This window comes from Elgaria multicarinata, chromosome 9 (genome assembly GCF_023053635.1).
Source record: "Elgaria multicarinata webbii isolate HBS135686 ecotype San Diego chromosome 9, rElgMul1.1.pri, whole genome shotgun sequence".
In the NCBI taxonomy this organism is placed as follows: domain Eukaryota; kingdom Metazoa; phylum Chordata; class Lepidosauria; order Squamata; family Anguidae; genus Elgaria; species Elgaria multicarinata.
Genome location: NC_086179.1, coordinates 28604375 through 28625610, shown reverse-complemented (window position 1 = coordinate 28625610; position 21236 = coordinate 28604375). Strand labels below are relative to the sequence as shown.

General features: G+C 42.5%; 1 protein-coding gene across 4 annotated transcripts; it reads left to right on the top strand.

Moving 5' to 3' along the window:
- Window positions 1–6825: 6825 nt before the first annotated feature.
- Window positions 6826–20793, top strand: NFYB (nuclear transcription factor Y subunit beta). Of its 4 annotated transcripts, none has more exons than XM_063133393.1 (8): window positions 6826–6936; window positions 10858–10897; window positions 11437–11530; window positions 14333–14463; window positions 14993–15190; window positions 16770–16851; window positions 19334–19413; window positions 19599–20793. In XM_063133393.1, exons 3-8 carry the CDS (start codon window positions 11437–11439, stop codon window positions 19629–19631), a joined length of 618 nt encoding a protein of 205 aa, XP_062989463.1. In that variant the 5' UTR covers window positions 6826–6936; window positions 10858–10897; the 3' UTR covers window positions 19632–20793. The 4 variants fall into 4 exon arrangements, with proteins under 4 accessions (XP_062989463.1, XP_062989460.1, XP_062989462.1 ...); XM_063133392.1 differs by lacking the exon at window positions 6826–6936 and adding an exon at window positions 7461–9508; XM_063133389.1 differs by lacking the exon at window positions 6826–6936 and adding an exon at window positions 7461–10351 and having other exon boundaries at window positions 10841–10897.
- Window positions 20794–21236: the final 443 nt, after the last annotated feature.

Sequence of the window (21236 nt, the reverse complement as noted above, 5' to 3'; positions counted from 1 at the left end):
GCTGTTCTGATTGCATGCTTCTCCTACACAGAGCAGGAGAGAGCAGCAACTTCCGGGTTTAAAATATATCGGACTTTGTGAAGAGGGTTTTTTGTCACGCAAGGCAGGCAAGAAGGGGCGCAAGGGGCGTGGGAGGCAGACAACATCGTGGGAGGGACCTGCAAAAAAATCCGTGAGTGCCCAGTAACGAGCGTGCAATGAAACGCTCGTCGGAAGGAGCTCTATTTCACAGGTTACTGTGTCATCCATACCTGGTGCATGCTGTGGGCGTAGTGCATTTTACTACCCTAAAACTGACGGGTTCCTATGTGGATTGTAGGGTGGGTGAAAATGCACTACACCAACACCGCACAGCAGGTTAAGATGACACAGCAACCCGTGCTATGGCACAGGTAATTAGGGTAATCCCAGTCACATGACCAGCACGCATGGGGGTAGGGTAAACAATCGACGCTGCATTGTTTCCCTTGCTGAACATCTAAGCAACCTCATAGAGACTGGGTACACATGATCCCTTGATGAAAATAATTTCCCCTCCCTATGCATGCCAGTTGTGAGCCACCCAATTAGTGTAATTACCCCTGCTGGGCATGGATTGCATTGACATCTGAAATTGGTGAGCGTGGATGGCTTGGGTTGTTTACAACACACCCTGAAACGCATGGGCTGAGTTTGGACAACACGATAATCAACCGGGGGGGGGGCGGGGGAATAGGAGGGGCATTGAAATCAACCGTTGCTTAGGATGTCATCCGATCCCGGCCATGGTTTGTCCTAAGGTTGCTGAGTGATCTGAAAAACAACCTGAGCCACCCACTGAGCATGTTCTGACATCACAACAACTTGCACCTGGCAAGGGTAATATGCTAATTAAGTGGCTTTCCTCTGTGATTGTGCGAACCCGCCCAGAATGTAACAAGGATTGCAAATGGCAGCACAATTTATCATATATACTATACAGGAAATTAAATGGGGTCGGGGAATCATAATTACCAGAGAGGCTTCTGACCTTCTGGTGATTTGGGAGAAAATGTCAAAGTTCATATTTTGGAACGGATGTTTTGTCCACATACTACATTTGATTCCATGGATGTACATAAACTACACCTTTAAACTAGTTTAATAGCAATTCCTTCTGTTCAGATACCTTAGGAGGTGCAGATCTATGAGGGATACAAGACATCACTAACTTTATTTATGCCAGCATACTTGTAAAGGAAGCACGCACCAGCAAAAGCCGGCCCTTGGACTGGATTTAGCACAGATCCCCAGAACAAACGCTCACAGCTCACAATTTGGAGGTTTAAGACCACTTATTTGGAAACAGGTAGGTTACATGGGATTAGCATACTAAAAACTATTAAAACATGCATATATAGAAGAACCCAGAAAAAGCAAGCCAGAAAACTAAAATTACAGTTCATACATCACCCAGCCTTGGAGTCAGCCAGCCGCGCTGAACTCCCCCCACAAAGTATATTTTATAGTTTCTCTTCTCCAACTCCTTCCCCCCTCCCTTTGGCTTTTCATACGTAGATCTTTCACACCTCTACCTGAGATGTTAATGTCTCTCAAGGCCGGGCGGACATGCCCCAAGCGGTTCCTGGCTTCACCAGTCTCCCCCATGCAGCTGGGCCGCATATCTCCCTTTTCCTATGAACCATAACAATAAAATTAACACATTAAAAGACAGGCCATTCCCAGTTCCATTCACCCATCCCTTACAATACTAACCAAAGTTCTTGAATTGGAATACCACTCAGGGCTGGCATTTTTCTGCCTGAGGCAAAAGACAAGATGGCGCCCCTCCCCATCCCATATATAGCATCTGGATGCACTTGAAACTTACTTCACCTCACCTGAGGCAGCAAGCTAGTCTAGCCTCCCCCCAACCAGACAGATTGTGTGGTATACAAAGCTCTGTCCACCTACAGAAGGGAACAGCTGGAGAGTTCAGGAAGAATATCTGGGAGGCTGTTACTGCTGCCTCCACTATCTGCTGCCTGAAGTGATTGCCTCACTCTGCCTGATGGCAGGCCCAGCTCTACTTACAATACATTAAAAAATTACAAAATACACAAACAGTTATTAGGGAGGGGCAAAGATCATACACGTTTCACCCAGACCTTAGAGGTTCTAACTGCTGCTCTGCATCTGGGCTGTGGTAGATCTCAGAGGAAATGGTTGCCTGATGTTCATTTCTCAAAGGGTGAGGTTTTTTTTGCTTGGGCTGCTGTTGTTGACATCTCTTCTAGTTTTGGTTCTTAGTGGCAAGCGCAAGAAGCACAGGGAGAGCAAAGGTGTTCACAAGTCTTCTCCCAGTCCTCCTCAGATGCTCAAGTATTCTCAGCGCCCTCACCAAATTACAGTTCTTATGAATTTTGGGATAGGGGTGCCATGACAGCTATGCTGATATGGCCCTAAAATCCCTTGAATCATATCCCTTTGTTGAGCGTAATTAGCCTGTGGAAGAGGATATAGAAGACCCTTGCAGTGTGGATATATATTAAGTAAATGGTAGCAGGTAAGTTGGTCCTCCTACCTACTTACTGATTATTTCACCAGTGTCTTTAATATTGTTTCTTCTCATTAATCAGTTACGATGCAGAATTTGGCAGATGTTTGGAAAATCATGACCCCTGATTTTTATCAACTGTTTTGTCAATTCCAACATTTCCTGGAAACAATGCAATCCTATGTGTGGCTACTCAGATATAATTCCTATTGAGTTTAATGGGACTATAGCGGAAATCGTACCTGGGAGTAAGTCCCATTGAACTCAGTGGGACTTGAGTAGACATGTGCAGCTGTTTGCCCCAGGTAAGTGTGTATACAATGTGAGAGCAATGTGTGGGCTACATGCAGACCTTCGAGGCTTTAAGTGTACCCAAGCCCCCATTGAATCCTCTTCCCCCTACCCCAGCTGCTGAATTCCCCTATGAATATTGCACTCCCCACAGCCTGCTAAACAGTTGTTTGGAGCTGTGGGAGCCCAATCGTAATGGGGAAGACAGTGCACAAATATGTTGCCCAACTCTAAGGTATAGGATTGCAGCATGTAATCCTAAACTCAGTTATTGGGGAGTACGTCTTGCTGAACTTAGTGGAACTACTGACTAAAGTTGTATAGGACTGTAAGACTATAATCCTGTGCACAATTACCGAAGAGTCAATCCCATTAAATATGGTGGAACTGACATCTGAGCAAACATGCATAGGATTCCGTTAGTAACATCAACAATACTTTGGTAACCCCAGGACTGACTGTGGGTGCATCAAAATGAGGTATTTATTGTGCAATCATCATGCCACATACACATTCGATGAGGGGTGGAGGAATCCAAATGTAATCCTCTCAGTTTCTCAGTGCTGCTTTCATCTTTTTTTTCTTATAGCTTGCAGTGGAAGAGGAATGATTTGTAGCACTAGAGCCCGCCATCTGGAAACACCCTATTGCATGGTGATTGATGTGCTGCTCTTGAGAACACTCCATTGAGTTCAGAATGCATTATGGATCATCATCAAGCTCAGGGGGAACCCCAGGATTTCCATACACATGAAAAGACTTGGGGGGGAGGAGGGTAACCCCTCAAACACCTTTATGAGGACTGAGCTTGCTCAGTAACCTCAGAATGCTGACTGTTGAAGGGCAATGGAAAAATGGGGCTGGCTGGAACCCTCCATACTGCAACATTTTGTTGCAAGCCCCACTTCCCCCTTGAGTTCTGATAAATAGGTTTCCAGCAAATAGGCCTTGTCATGCATGCACAGGCTTGCTAAGCCAGTATTATATGTTGACATTAGCACAGCCCATTGACATAACTCTGTTTATATACACCACAAATAGCAACAGTGTTACTGCAAAGTCTACACCTTCCCTGAGGGCTTTTAGATGGAACCTATCATATTCTATTAAGTCTTTGGCCCTAGTCAACATATTTCACTGTGGATAAAACTGTAACTTAGCTGCCAAGATTTGTGTGCCCACCCTCAGAAATTTGCCGTGTGCCCAAGTCCAGCCTCCCCTAACCTGGCACCATTCAGCTATTTTGGACTACAGCCCCCAGCATTCCTAACCACTGGCCATGTTGGCAGGGACTGATGGGAGCTGAAGTCCAAAACATCTGGAAGATACCAAGTTGGGTAAGATTGGTATACATGATACTAAGCTAGATGGACCAATGATCCTATGTTCCTGTTCCAGAATTCCCGATTGAGTGTACAGTCTGCTCTCACTTGCTGAGCTAAGAGGCATGGTTTTGCTTATCTGCATTCATTCAATATGCAGATATAAGGTAAGAACATGGATATAAGGTATAGTAACACCTTTTAATCAGATATGACCCATGGATCATTATCAGTCACCATATATGTGTTAGGTCTGAATAACAATCAACAGATCATACTGCTGAATAATTGTGCTTGTTATCAGTTTTAGAAGCAGGGCAAAAATTATGCTACCACTAAGCCTACCTAACAGAAACTAGCAAAAGTATTTGCAATGAAATCTCAAGCCAAGCAAGTCCCTGTGATTTCGCATTTCACCAATATTTCCTTGAAAATCAGTCTGTGACCATTATTGTACATTATTGAAGCAAATGTGTTATGAATTTACTTTTTATATATATAAAATGTACACCATTTTAATGGGAGGTCCATGAGTTTTGATTTAAGAGTTGGTTTTCTTCAAAACAAAACAAGATGACATGATTTTTCAACAATAGATTCAATTCTATCCCACCAGCAAAAATGGAGGCATTTGTCATGGAGTGATAAAATGTAGATGTATATTAAAGTATGACAAACCATGTAAAATATGGACACAGCTTTGCAATTCTAATTAAATAAATGTAATATTTTTATTGTTTAGTCTTAGCAACTCTGGATTTTACATCACCTTACAAAGGCATGTCCTAAATATATAGGCACAATTCAGAAAGATCTGAGAGCTATATCCCTCCCTTCACCCCTGAAAGTCATACATATTCTTGTTCCTCTCAAAAACTTTTACTAGAATTCATGAAGAAACCCAGAAACAGAAACCCACACACACGGCAGCATTTCACATGACAGTAGCATTTCCTCCTTGTACAAACCCTATTGCCAGACAACCGACCTTACAACAGCTGTGACTATGAGAACAGTTTCATAGATCAATAATAGGCCCCATTCTATTAAATAACTAAAATAGCTACCATGGTGAGAATCTTGTCCTCCAACTCAAATCTGCCTACTTGCCAACAGATGTGTGTTTGGACTTTTTGCCCTGGTAGGCTGGGCTAGTGTTCTGTGTGCTTCCACATTTGAGGAACTCTTTGCTGCCTTGTGCTATGCCTGAGGCACATGCACAAGGGCAACTCCTTCTTTATTACTAATACTCACACATACACAGTGCTCAGTCACGGCTTTGAAAACAAGTTGCCTTGATTTCATGATACTGCTGTGGACTTGAAAAAAGGCCCCAATCTTCAGCAAACTGACTTAAAAAGAAAAAGCAGTGTGAATTTCTGAGACAAGAATTTAACAGTAAATTTGATTCTATTTGTTTAGGGCTCAAACCAGGATTTGACAATTATTTGGCAATAATTGCTGCTGTAAATTAACAGGTCTTGTAGCACAGTAAAATACACCCCCTCCCCCCAAAAAAAACCTTTTCTGGACTGGAAGCCATTTCATAAGCCTCATGACATGTTATTCTCAGTTGGCAGGTATATACATGGGTGGGGAAAATATTTTAAAAGTGGAGTTAAAAAGGCAAAGAAATGCAAAAAGTACTTTCTGTGACAATTCAGTTAATGCTTAAAATATATGCAAAATAAGCAGAGAAAGCAGCGACAATTGCTGATAATACAGTGCTTAGCATTGCTAAGTAAGTTAACATCTGCCATGGCACAGGAAACCATTAACACTATTCAAGCCCAAACAAGCCAGTTTGGTCTAATGTTTAGTGTTGGATTAGGACTGAGGAATTCTGGGCTCAAAACCCCATTCAACCATAAAATTCACTGATGTTGGGCAACTATCTCTTGGCCAGTGCAACCACTCTCACAAGGATGTTGTGAGGATAAAATTGATGGGAAACCATGTATATATACTACAGTGAGGGCTTTGGGGGAAAGGCACAATATAAATCTAATAGACAAGAATTAAAAAAAAATAGAATCAAGCTTCATTCCTAACACCTGCCAGCTGAGAATAATACATCCTGCCTCTGAGGAAATAAATTCTAGTTTGCTTCATAAACATTTATGTCAGCCTTCCCCGACCTAGTGCTCTCCAGATGGTTTTGGACTACATCACCCATCAGTCCCAGCTAATGGCCAGGGATGATGGGGACTGCAGTCCAAAACATCTGGAGGGTACCGGGCTGAAGAAGTCTGGCTTATACCACAATAACTATTAGCTTTTCATGTGCTACAAGATTCGCCCGCGTTGTTTTCGCTGAATCAACACGGGTACCTTCTCCAGTCATTAATTTAGGATGCGTGTCATAGATAGACACTATCCGTGTGAAAGAAGGTGCGGCCCGCCAAGAAGGAAGGCTGGGGGAAGCGGTCGGCAGCTTGCCTCCCTCAGCCGGACACAAGACCGCCGGGCGGGTGGGAGGAGAGGCGGTTGGCCTTCACATATAAAGCGCGACGGCCGCGCGGCGCCGCTCAATGTTGGAGGCCGCTTGCGGTGTTTTTATTGTGAGGCGCAGCCGGCAGCAGCTGTCACAGGCGGCAGCAGCCGCAGCCTCGTAGCGGTGGGAGGGGATCCTCCGAGCGGGAAGAGCCGCCTGTGAGGGAGGGGGGCGAAGAGGAGGAGGCGGCGCGGAGGGAGGGCAGGCCGGCTTCGGGAAGCGGTGCTCCGCGCTGGGACTGGTTCCTTCGCAGCCATTTTCTGTCCAACCAAACAGCCGATTTGCGGAGGGAGCCAACCAGGGCCGCACTGGAGGTTTGTGCCTGGCTCCGGCCAATGATTGGTAACCGGTTTCACTGCAGGCTCGAATGAAATGTCCGTCTCCCTCCCCGGGCTCCGGCGTTGCCGCCGCGCCGTCGCTGAGGGGACCAGGAAGTGCGGGGAGCAGGAGAAAGCGAGAGAAAGAGCGAGGGAGCAGCGCCGGAGCCCGGGCCCGGCCAGCTCCCGCCCGCCAGCCCGGGTCTTTGTACTATTTCTGCCGCCGCCGGGAGGGGGGAGGAGACGGCGGCGGCAACGCGGGCGGGTGGCTCTGCCGGAGCCATGGCGGGGGGGGGGAGACCGTGGGGTAGCGAGGGGGATGACAGAGGTCTGTGAGGGGAGATTAGAGAGGGGCTTCTCCGCACACGGGGGTGGCTTGTGTGGAAAGGGGGGGGCGAAGGAAGCCAGCCAGCGCATTTGCCGCCTGAGTAAATAAGCCTTCCAGGCACCTTTGCTCTCTTCCCGCTTTCCCAATCTGAAGGGAGGCGGCGGCAGCGGACTTGGCGGTGTGTGTGGCGGGGGGGGGGGGGAGGGAGAGATGAGATGAAACAATGGGGGCCCCACTGGGTCCCCGAGTGTGAGGAGCGGCGACGCCCCCACCGTGTGCCTTCTTGAGAGGCTCCACTAAGGTTTCCCAGCCGGGGCCGCCCTTCTGCCTTTCTTCTCTCCTCTCTTCCTCCCTCCCGCCCCACAGCTCTTTTTCCCCTCCTGGGGTGGAGTTGGGTCTATTTTTGTAGATGAGCTTTTGTCTCCTCGGTAATCTCTCTCTCTCTTCCCCCCCCCCCGCCCTATTATCTGAAGCGCACTCAAGAAAATGGGTCGGGGGGCGGCTCGATTGCTTCCGTCGCCTCCGCGTTGGGGGTTGTCTAATGTTTTTTTCCGCCCCTCGCCGTCTGTTCATCTTCTCTCCCCCCCCCACGCCTTAGCACATGGTTTGGATGGGGGGGGGGGAGTTGGAAGCTGTCAAAAAGCGTCTCCCTCATTAGAGGACATCCTTGCTCTTGTCTCGCTTCGTCCTGATCTCCGAGCATAAGGACCCCAAAGGTGGGTGGGTATTATGAAACTACGTTACTGGATGTGGTTTCATTCTCGGGGATTCTGTGTGACGTTTTTCCCAGCACTTTGTTCACAGTATTCAAGGGTTACCCATTACCTCTGTCTTGTTATGGGAGTTGTGTCTTATGTCTCACGTATATGGGCTTCTCACCTCTCTTCCCTCCAGTCCTTTTCCTTGTCAAATCTACTTGTCCCTGTAGCATAACCATCTTCAAGGCACAAGGTTTATTGATATGTTGGTGGATATCTGAGAGAACGTTGTTTTCTGGACTGCATACAAACTGCTGCAAATTGGCACTGTGTAATCAGTGCAGATTGGATGTGTGTGGTTTGAATGTGCTGACAGGTAATAACAAGGTGCTGTGAACTTCAAGTGAACAAAATGTTCTTGTGGTAAACTGTTTGTTACGCTAATTATATTTAAGGAAGAAAGTCTATATGTAAATGTACTGATGTGTAAAACCCTGGAAATACATTTTTTTTAAGTCTCAGGCTCACAGTGGCACAGTTTATGATGTGTAATAGTACATGATATATTATATGAAATTTGCTATAGCTGCAGTAGTGCAGATTTTCTTGTGTTTTATTCTACTCATGGGCACTTGCAGGAACAAGATAGGTTGACAGAAGAGCCAGTATCAGTTGGCTTTGAGTACATGTGGGAACTTGCAAACACAGCACTACAAGTTCTATGACAAAAATAGCAAGCATAGTGGATATATAAACTAATAAAATGCATAGAGAAGAATACATCTGAGAGTATTTTAATTGAAATGCTTAAAGTGGTACTAAATGCTGACGTTACAGTGCAATCTTATGCATGTCTATTCAGAAAGAAGTCCTGTTGAGTTCAATGGGTCTTAGGTAATAGTGTATAGGATTGCAACCTAATTGACTAAATTAGATGAAGGGAATCTGATATGTGCCAATCTACTACTGTATGCTGAATAGTTGCACTGAAACTAACCCAGCTCATTAAAATCCTGCTGCAGGAAACTCCAGAGATTTTTGTGGGGTGCAGAGGACTGCAGGACAGAGGAGAAAGATAAAGTTCAGTTGCGCTAGCAGACTTCTGCTAATATAATGTTGGATTTAAGCCACATGTAGTGTTTTGTTGTATATATTGAAAGTGCTATATGGAATTTCCTCCCTTAATACTGTTTACATAACCACTGATAAGTCCTAGTTTTAGATGACAGTTGTGATGTTAAGATTCTTGTAGTCTTGGACAACTTAACTATTACTTCACAATAGGCAAGACATGCTAACAATGGCCTCAGTACAGGATCCATCACTAGGGCTACTATGTATAACATTAATAAAGTGACCTTCAACTCACCGGAGATTGCTTTCTTAAGTAAATTGCCTCCTTCAAAGAGCAGTCTTGGCTGAGTTACATTATGCCCCTACAAATCCTTATGCTGTAAAGAACCTTAGGATAAATATTATCATTTGTTTTCTTTCTCTTTCCTTTTTTACCTCCACTAGCAACTTTTAATGTGAAAAATGGTAGGTGAGTGAAACTTGATTTAAAGGCATTGTAGTTTTCTTAGCTGGGTTTGCTCTTAATTTAGACCAAATGCTTGCTAGGCTGCCTGCTTCATAAGATAGTGGCTGTTTTTGGATATTACCATGATTTAGTGTTACCATGGTTATAATCGTGGGTTAGCACAGCCTTCCCCAACCTGGTGCCCTCCAAATGTTTTGGAATACAGCCCTCATCATTCCTGACCATTGGCTATGCTGGCTGGGGCAGATTGGAGTTGTAGTCCAAAACATTTGTAAGATACTAGTTTGGGGAAGGCTGGGCTATCATTATGAGAATGAAACCCACCCACCTCCTGCTTGTACTCTTTCTCTCCTCCCTTGGTATGGCCACAAGGAGGAGATCTGTTTTTAGATTAATAACAGTTTAACATGTCATCGAAACCCTGAACTGTAATTAACCTTAACTATAGTTAGTGAAAGCAAGCTTTCATAAGCTATAGTTCAAAGTTGGCGGGTTTCCATTAAGTATAGTTAAGATTAACTCCAGTTTGACTTGGCAAGCTGTGGTTTATCAAAAATGGAAGGAAAAGCTTTTGAACTCCTTGTAGCAGCACCAGAGGAGGAGTGAGGAGCCACAGCTCTGATGGGAAGCTATGCTCATTTTCATGATGCTCATCTATGATTTAGTGTCGTTTCCAGACCAGACCAGTGTTATGCAGCACCTAGCACATTAGGCACTTATAATATTTACCTTCCTGTAAGCATATACTTTTGTTCCATTACAGACCTTGTTCTGGCATAAACCAATCGAGGAAATCTGTCTCTGCAATTGGGATAATAGTGAATATAACAGATTACATTCCCGTAGGTCTTTGTTCCAAAATTGCTTTTGTAGTATTAAGATTTAGCTGTAACAGGAGAATGGCATGTTGACCACAGTGACTTTTGGAAAGTAAATTAACTCTTCAACAGAATAATTTATTTTAAAGTTTTGGTGGAATAAATTACTTGAAATGTGCGCCAGTCACTTCTACAGATGATGCATACTGCTTTATATGCATCAAAGCAAGGTAACATATATAGCATTTATAGCTGAATATTTTCAATATACATACAGTTTAAGTAGATGCTGTATGTATAAATCTAACACTGAAGGAAAAGTGGAACTAACTTTTAGTAGTTCTAGATACTGGATTCTAGGATAAGGATTGCCATATTTTTAACAGTGGTATAGTAATGGCTTACAGGACATGAGAACTTGCATACCTGTTGGGTCTTATTATAATAGATTGATCTCATTAGTAAACTTCTTGAGATAATTGAAAATTTGTCACTCTCTTACTTTTGAAACAGGTAGTACAGTTTTTATTTCAGTTTAATCCTTCTCCTCAAGCAGAACCAAAGCATAAAAGAGGTAATCCAAACAAGTTAATGTTTAACTGAAAAATAAACTCAACTTTGTTTTGTGAAGATTTTTTGGTCCTTTAGAAAAGCTGATAATTTAGTGTTCTTAAGTGTAGCTTTTTAGTTTACCCTTTGGTGTGTGTTTTGCAGCCTTCATATATATGATCCTTGTATGTATGTACGTATGTATGTACATATTGTCTTCAAGGAGAGGTGTTTGGAAGTAGGAACAAAATAGGTTGCTTTTCCCACAGATATAATGTATTATTTTGGATGATACAGGAATGGCATAGCTTCATGTTATTCTTGAATAGTAGAAGTATTGCTGTGCATGAAAACACTTCAGTAGAAGGTTTAGTCTGAATAATAAGCTGTTGAATGAAAGGCAGCCAAGATCAAACAAAGTCCAGGAGTAGTGGGCATGTAATACTGTTTATATTTCCAAAGGTGATTTAGGTCTGAAATAAATGATACATACTCTTGTTTTTAAGAGTGATATGTGTAGTAAAACAGAATTGACTATTTTAAAAAGCCATCTTTTTATTCCAGATGGATGGTGATAGTTCTACAACAGATGCTTCCCAATTGGGAATTGCTGGAGATTACATTGGTAGTAGTCACTATGTGATACAACCTCATGATGGTAAGCAATGTATTGGTACAGCAGTATTAGTTCTTATGCTCATTCTTCACATTACAGTTATAGAAAATATGAGTCAAGCATCTGAAGAACTGTGAAAATATAAACACACACACCAATATCCCCAGTACAAAAAATACTTTGGGTAGGGGCTGGCATTGCCACTCACAGTGTTTCTGTGGAGGAGGGTTACCTCATTTGAAATTTCTAGTTTATTTGACTTTACAAAGTGACACTGCCATTGTTCTTGTATCCTGCCTTTTCCCCAATACTGGGACTCAAGGCAGCTCTATAAAATTAAACATATACAATTAAAACATATAAATAGAATTTTACAAAAGTTAAAGATATAATTAAATAATCTGTAGTGTGAAAACATTTTAAAGATTAAAAGACACATGTCAAATAAAAAATACAGTGCATGAACAAGGTCCAGAACCAAAGACCTGCTGGAACAAAAAAGTTTTGCCTCTCTATGAAAGTGTGACAAGGAGGGAGCCAGTTTAGCTTCCTTGGGAAGAGAGTTCCAGAGCCTTGCAGCAACTGCCAAGAAGGCCCTCTCCAGTGTTCCCACCAGGTGTACCTGTGATGGTGGAACTGAGAGAAGGGCCTCCCCTGAAGATCTCAGAGCACATGCAGCCTCATAAAGGAAGATACAGTCCTTCAGATAACCCGAGCCTGAGCTGTATAGGGCTTTACAGTTCATAACCAGCACTTTGAATTGTGCCTGGAGACAGACTGGAAGCCAGTGGCGCTGTAGTAACAGGGGAGTTATATACTCCCTATAACCAGCCCTAGTCAATAGTCTCGCTGGAGCTCTTTGAAGCAGCTAAAGTTTCCAAGCACTCTTCAAAGGCAGCCCCACATAGAGCGTGTTACAGTAATCCAAACGGGATGTAACTAAGGTATGTACCAATGTGGCCAGATCAGACATCTCTAGGAATGAGCGCAGCTGGCGCACTAGCTTTAACTGTGGAAACCTGGGCATCCAGGCTCAGGGCTGAGTCCAGCAATACACCCGAGCTGTGAACCTGTGTCTTCAGGGGAAGTGTAACCCCATCCAGCACAAACTGAATATCTATTCCCTGATCTGCCTTTTGACTGACCAGGAGCACCTCTGTCTTGTCTGGATTAAGCTTCAATTGTTTGCCCTTGTCCAGTCAGCGTACTCGTGACACCGAATCCCAAAACTCTGGACAACCTCTCCCAACGGTTTCATGTATATGTTAAATAGCATGGGGGACAAAACAGAATCCTGAGAAACTGTACGGGTTAAAGGCCAAGCAGTCGAACAGAAGTCCCCCAGCGACACCTTCTGGGTCTGTCCCTCCAGGAAGGAATAGAGCACTGTAAAACAGTACCTCCAAGTCCCATCCCAGTGAGGCAGCCTAGAAGGATACCATGGTCCAGCAGAACCAACAGGGACACTCTCCCTGTCCAGTTCTTCGCGTAGGTCATCCACCCAGGCAACCAAAGCTGTTTCTGTCCCAGAGCCAGGTCTGAAGCTAGATTGAAATGGATATAGGTAATCATTCTCATCCAGGAGTCCCTGGAGTTGGGAGGCCACCATGCGCTCCACTATTTTGCCCAGAAATAGAATATTGGAGACTGGCTGGTAATTGTCCAATACTGCGGGTTCAAGGGAGCTTTTTCAACAAAGGTCTTACCATTGCCTCCTTCAGGCAAGCTAGAACCATACCTTGATGAAGGGAGGCATTGACCACTCCACTGACTCAGCCGGTCCCCCTGTGGCTGCTTTTATGAGTCAGGAAGGATCAGGATCTAGCACACATGGGGTGGGTTTCACCTCTACAAGGATCCTGTCCACATCCTTAAGCTGCACAAATTGAAAAGTATCCAATAACACTGGATAAGCAGGAGCCAAAGTTACATCCACTGGGTCTGCATCAACTATGGTGTCCAAGTCAGAGTGGATCCATATAGTATATACTTTCTTGTCCTTATAGAGCAGAAGTGGGCAGCTTGTGGCGCTAACCAGCATAGCTAATGGTGAGCAATGATGGGAGCTGTAGGCCAAAAACATCTGGAGGCCACAAGTTGCCCACTTTTGCTGTAGAACTTGTATTCCAATATTAGTCATATATGCTCATTGCCTAGTGAGCAACATTGTCCACAATATTTCCACCCTCATTCCCTAGGGAGGATTCATCCTGAACTGGATACTCTTCATTTCTTGTTGGCTTTAATTGTGAATAGTCAAACTAATTTTAGATTTGTTTTATTCAGGGTACACTGTTAGGGATAAAGTACTTGCAATTTTAAGCCACCAATTTGTTGAAGTAACAATTTAAATTCAGTAGTATTCAGTGACCTGGTTCACACGTAACAATAATTCCTGGGTTGTTTAACCCAGAGATTGCTGATATCTAGTGGGAGTGGGCACACTGCCTCTTGCATGCTCATAGCTTCCACTTTCAATTAAAAACCCAGGAACTCTCTGTTCCTAGGTTGTTGCCATGGCATCCAAGAACATTTGTGTTGTTTAGGGGCTAAACAACCTGGAGGTAACCCGACAACAAACCCATGTGTTAATTCTGACTTGTTTAATACCTAATATTCCTAGTTATTTGATGTCAAGCCAGTGGAATGATTTCTTCATTCCCAAGGAGCTGAAACTCTGAGTAAACATATGAAAGAGAAACGTTTAGCTGTTACGTTACTGTTTAGATGATGATCAGAGGGTAATGTTAGAAATGTGGGAGGCGATTTTCCAAATAAAGTATAGGTACAATGACTAAAGGTCCACATTATATGCAACTAATACTTGCGTGTGTGTTTTCTTAGATACGGAGGACAGCATGAATGATCATGAAGACACAAATGGCTCCAAAGAGAGTTTTAGAGAACAAGATATATATCTTCCAATTGCAAATGTGGCAAGGATAATGAAAAACGCTATACCTCAAACAGGAAAGGTAATATCTTGAAAATAAATCTTTGCTAGCATTACTTGATCATATGCGAGATCAAGAAGCTTGGATTTCATAGAAGTTTTTGAAATATGTCACAGCAAGTAGGCTACGTTCAGTGGGGTTTTAAAACCAAATATTGAGAGCTGCTTTAGACGTAGCGATCTTAACATTGGGAATAGCAAGTGAATCATGCTTCCTCTTCTCCCACATCTCTATCTTGTCTGGAGTAGAACTCTTGCATTTTCCTCTTGTGGGAGAAGCACAAGCTTCCAGTGGTGGGACAGCTTCCATTCTCTAAATAAATAGTAATTTCTCATATTAAAAAGAAACTACCACTCTTTCAAAATTTTCAAAAGCATTCTTCATTATGGCAATGTGTACATTTATTTTTATTCAGTTTTTAGTAGACTAATCAGTCAAAACACTTAGTTTTGTTGGCAGTTTTATTTGGGTGTATTTGACAGTTAATTCAGATTAAAATGAGAAATAGGATTGGCTTGCTATATATAAAACGTGGGTGGCTTTTTTTTAGATTGCTAAAGATGCAAAGGAATGTGTGCAGGAGTGTGTAAGTGAATTCATCAGCTTTATAACATCAGAAGCAAGTGAGAGGTGTCACCAAGAAAAACGGAAGACTATAAATGGGGAGGATATTCTCTTCGCCATGTCGACCCTTGGATTTGATAGCTATGTTGAACCTTTGAAGCTGTATCTTCAGAAGTTCAGAGAGGTTTGTAATCTCTTTTTTTCGGAGTCCCGTTTGCAACAGTTTCCAAACGCTTGTCTGCTGTGGGCAGCCAAAGATGTGTGTTTGAGAGAGGAATATATTTTTCAAAATGTTACTAGATACGCTTTTCTGTTCTTGGAACATTGTTTGAGTAGATGAGCCAGCTAGTCATGTCCTTTAAGGATTGAGTGTATTTATGATCTGCAGTAGAGAAAGTACCATTCTGGTGTCCTGCACTGAAAAAGCTTAAGTTTTCAAATTTATATCTTGAAATTCTATCTCTCCACCATGCATTTATTTCATTTCTAGTGTGTTGGTCCTGGACCAGAGGTTGAGCAAATGGCAGGAGGAGCAGCAGTTGTTACCCAGTAGGCCAGTTTGCACATCAAGACAAGCCACCGTGGGTTAATGAACTGTCAGGGAGCTGTGCCGTATGCTGGCTGCCATTTTCAATATGCAAGCCCCAGCTGGCTGTTGCTGGTGGCTTGTCGTATGAACCCAGGCAGCAGGGTTTGTGTGAGGGTTAAACAGCCCTAGAAGAGACCATGGGTTCTGCGAGGTTTGTTTAACTTTCGCACAACCACTGCTACCCAGGTTTATCCTCTTATTAAGGGTTGTTGTCTGTTGCTGCTCCCCTTTGTGATTGCCCCCCATGGTGAGTTAGAAGGATGAGCAAGTGGTAGGGAGGGTGAGCAGTTGTGGCTGCTACACCTCTTCATTGCAGCTTGCTTATATGCCCTTAGTGTGGGGTCGCCATGGGTAGTGGCAAGGTACAGTAGCTACTACCACTGTACGCCTTCCAAGTTAAGAAAGAAGGTGAACAAGCAGTAGAGGGAAGACAGTTGTGACAGAGGCCCAGAAAACATTGAGTTGGCACTGGTTGTTTTTACCTTTTTATTTCCCCAAAAGGCTAAGCTCGAAAAGATTTTAAATGAACACGTGATATGATAATATGATAGCCAAAGGGGGCAGCAGTCTCGACTGTACCTGGTGTCTATTCCAGTAACCCAGCACAGCTGATCTCTGGCCATTCCTTCTTCCTCTGTGAGGTTTAATGCTGCTGTTGGAGAGTGTGTGTGTTGGGCTAGCAGTACTTCACTGTATTTACACATGCATAGAAGTTCAGCTGAGCACAGCCTACCTTTTGAAATTGAGGGGAAGCTGCTTCAGTTTCAAAAGCAGGAGAGATGGCTTGGGCTACTACAGATATGCAAACCCTTGAAGATCCCTGGTTATTTCAGATGACACCAGTTCTGACCCCACTGACCCTTTTGTTTTGCTTTTTCTGTCAGCAGCTTGCTGTAAGATATGGCTATACAATATAAATGAGATATGTCTGCTGAAGTACCACAGAACTCTTACTGTAAAAGCTGAAGATCCTACCACAGATCCGCATTGTGTTTCCTGTTATAATTCTTGGGAAACCGAATATGTGTAATTACAGAATTTTGTATATGTGATAGTAGGGTTTGAAAAATGTAGTGCCTAGAAGCTACTACATAGATATTCCAAAATGTATGAAACTTGATTTTGTGCTATTAGAAGTGCTCATATCCACATGAAAACATTGTTTTTTTTCAAGGCCATGAAGGGAGAAAAGGGTATTGGGGGAACAGTTAACACAGCAGATGGCCTTAGCGAGGAGCTCACAGAGGAAGCATTTAGTAAGTATCTCTTGAAGCTACTGGTGTATATCTAGTTATTGTTGCCTAATACATGAGATTAGAAAGAGCTTGTTAATTGTTTGAACCATATTTGTGTGATAGTTCTAAGCACTGCTGCCATGTTGTTTGTATAGGAGTCCTTGAAAGCTCCATTGAAATGAACTAGAGGTTGTGCTTAGTGGTTTATACTTTTGAGGTGGTTTCTGCATTCATGTACATCACTTGTTTTCATCAGTATTTAAGTGTTCATCAACACTTAAATACTCAAAGCTAAATGTGAGAATTATTTCCACTGAAATTGTCTGTTTGGTAATAGGAAAATTCTGTGTTGTGTTTGATCCATGAGTGCTAATTTACAATTTACAATTACAGGTCATCAAGTGATGAATATAGATGTGTGAATCATGGGTTATTGAAATGTATGTACTCTCATTGTGCAGCTAGAAAGAGTTTATCCCTCAGTTATGAACAGTAAAGTTTTTGAACTCAATCCAATGTTTCAATCATGGTCAAATGCATCCCTCAAGAACAGCACACCCGAAGTTGCCCTGGTTCTGCTCAGAACGGAATATGGGAGCCACGTTTCCCAATACCTGTTGTACAGGGAGGCCTCATCTCTGCATAATCTTATATTGAGTACATATAGTGAAATCCTTTTGAGTGCCTGAAAATAAAAAAATGATGGTTCATAGGTGGTGGGTGGGGGCTACACATGTAGAGGAGGTGGAATGACCTAGTAAAGCTCTACCTAACTGCATCAGGGCTGCCTCGGCTGTGATTCAGATAATAAACCTGCACAGTGATTTTAATTGCTAAATTAAATAAATGCTACATAGTGGGTTAGATCTAATGTTGTGCTAGTTTCTTCCTCTTTTCTCCCCGCTGAAGCCCTCCATGCCACCTGAAAATCTGGTCCAGAAGTTTTCTTAGCCTTCTGGAGCAGATTTTGAGGGCATGCAGTAGCTATTGGAGGAGGGCAAATCCCCACCCCCACCCCAGTTCTGCTGAAGGGACTGCTTCCATCAACGGAAATACAGTATTGGATCCAATCCCATGCCTGGAATTTTATCAAAAACATATATTAAATATAATTAATCAATTATTATTTTAAAAAATCAACATGTCTGTGAAATTTGCTGATAGAAGTGAATGGGCCTTCAGAGGCCTCCACCTGCTTTCACCAGAAACATTGCATACATTATGATAGGTTTGTAGCGTCGGGCAGAGCTTGGCTAACCAAACTGATTACATGTATCTTTATTTGGCAAACATAGAGTTTGTTTGGATGATATGGCGGCCCATCCTGGGTTAATCAATCCTCAAGGAGCTGTGGCGCTTGCTGGCTGCCATGATGAATATACAAACTGCAACTGGGGATTGTTGTAGTGTGTGAACCTGGCCAGTGGTGATTATTTGAGAGTTAAATAACCCTTGCATAACCCAGCCATATACAAGGTTTTGTTGTTATTTTATAAAGCCCTAAACAACTTGGAACCAGCATACCTAGCAGACCACCTCTCCTTATATATACCCAGATGACAGTTACGATCTTCAGAGGAGGCCCTGCTGGCCATTCCGAAATGGACGAATTGTCGTCATGAAGAACCTTGGTGGGGGGGCCTTCTCTGAAGCGGCACTCGTGCTCTGGAAAACCCTCCCTTGTGTGGTTCGGGAGGCAGAAAATGTAATAGCTTTTAAATGCCTCCAAAAAACATACCTCTTCACACAGGTTTTCCCTGGACTATCTGATTTTATATTGGACTGTTACCTTTTAATGTTTAATTTGTTGTATATTAATTGTATTTTTATGGTTTTTGTGCACTGCCCAGAGACCCTTGGCTATCGGGCAGTACAAAAATGTCATAATAAATAAATATGTGCAATGTGGGGTGGAGATTAGCCTTATTCCCAACTGAAGGCTATAACAGCTAAAATGTGTGCTAATTTAATGTTCCCCTTCATACTGATATTGTTTTTCACTTTCCAAATTAGATGGTGTCTTCACCTGAGCTTGTTTTACTCACATCTGATAACTTTGTGTCGCTGTTTTAATATGTGCTAGTGAAAGACATCCGATGTGATTTGGTAGTATTCAAGTGCTATATAATCGTTGCACCATAATTATTTTAGCTTAATGGTGAACACCTTGTTCACATGACATGAATGGCCACTGTAGCTTAGTTTATCCGCAGAATAAATTTACCTGTGGTGTTATGTTGGGCACTATTTTGCATGGCACCCACATTTGAGAGTTAGGCAACCTTGTTTAAAGGTTATTTAGGGTCAAACAACTCCTGCCACATGGGTTCGCATGACACGGCAAGCTGGGCACTCACAGGTGCCCGGCATGATGCAACAGCCTCCATGGATAAATTAAGCTACAGTGAGCTGTCATGATGTATGAACAGGCCCATTGAATTGGGTTTGATGTATAGTTCTGCATGGTCATAATTCCTTAACTAAACTGCTTTCTCTCTTCTAGCTAACCAGTTGCCAGCAGGTTTGATAACTACAGATGGCCAACAGCAAAATGTTATGGTTTATACAACATCTTATCAACAGGTATAGCATTCCTTCCGCCTCCTTTTCTCTTGGTTAATATTTTTAAATCTTCCCAATTGCTGCAGCTGAAACAACCAGAAGTGTAATAAACAAGTCAAATAGTTTGAAGTCATCAATTTGATAACTGGGGTGTGTTTGTTTCTGGAGTTATTTGTAAAAAAATGTCCTTATTTTGCAAACCTTAGATCTCTGGTGTTCAGCAGATTCAGTTCTCATGATCTGAAGATGACGTTGGATCTGGGAATGTGAGAGAGATGGGCAACGAACTATAAAATGCTGAAAGCGAAGAAGAGTTGGTTTGAAATGGCTGGTGAAGAGGGAAATGTCACTTTGTATATTCAATAGCTGTAATGTAGCTGCCTGAGGCTTGACTAATTGAGGTGTGAACTCTGACTCAAACCTTTTTTCATGAATGATTTTAAAAGAAATTGGATTTTAAAGGTATTAAAGTATTTTTGTTTTGTACAAGAGTTTGTTGCTCTGTATAACTCCTGTATGCATTGTATATTGCAATTTACTACTGTCAGAGATTTGTAGACAGTTTCTTATTTTCATATTGAATCATGTTACTTTTGTAATTCAAGTAAACAGCTGGGTTTAATTCATGTTTACCCTTTGAATAAAACATAAGGGTACAGTTCATTTTGAATGCAAGTTGCCTTTATTATAAAAATTGGGATGACCTTTTGTTTTGTAATTGTCTTGCATGACTAAAGTTGCGATAACTATTTATTAATATTTTAACTCTGAAAGGGAATTCCTCAAGCGCCAGCAGTTCACAAGAAGTGCTCCCACTGTTTTTCATGTAATGATTGAATTAATGTGAATCCAGAAGTAGCTAGTCTTTAGATCTTAGCATTAGTAGCTTGGGATGTAATCTACCAGGAACTACTTTGCACAAGTTTAATGAGAATGAAGGGAAGTTAGGCAAGAATAGTTGTCTCGTGTGCAGGGCTAGTTCTGTAGATTGCCTGATGCCCAACGACAGTGTTAACTGTACCTTGTAGTGCAGTCCCTGTTTTGAAACAACTAGAAATATGTAATAGGGTTTTTTTGTTTTGTTCCCACTGACTAGGGACATTGGTCTCACTGCTTTTGAAATAAACCCATTTTAATTTATGATCTCTCTTTAAATAAGCCACATTCTCTTTACTCAGTTGTGACAGTTTGACAGTCTTTTTGGGGTAACTTATCTTTCTTTTTTTAAAAAGCATATATCTACGTTTCCATGATCTGTGGGGAACTCTCAAATGTTTATAACATCTGTGGAGTGTGTGGGGGTTTAAGCATGTATCAGAATGGATCTGAAATGGAAGAGTTGGACTTCCACTTTGCTGGCTGTTTTCTGGCTTTGCAATAAACTACGGTATATGTAAATAATTATACTTAATTTTGTAGATGGAGGGATTGTCGCAATGATTGCCTGTGCCTGTACACTAGTGTCCAGGGTGGGATGATTGTGGTGATGGAACATCAGTTTGTTGCTATTGAATAAAAGCCATTGTCACCAGGTTCAATTTGGCTCAGAGGGTGCATAACAGGAGATGACCCCATTGCAAATGCCGTTGTGGAGACTCACAATGTCTATAGATTCTGAAAACCCATGGTCCAGCATCAAGATTTCATTAAGAACCTGCTGTCTCTTCTCTTAACTCCCACTTCATGAAAGTCTTGATCCATCATCCTGCTCATTAAAGTGGCCCTCTAGTAAAACCCAAAGCTGACCTGTTTTATATAGCCTTTATTTAAGCTAAAAGCTCAAATGCTACCTTAGGTCTGGTTCTCATATAATCTAGACAGGGAATGTGCTTTAATACACAGCA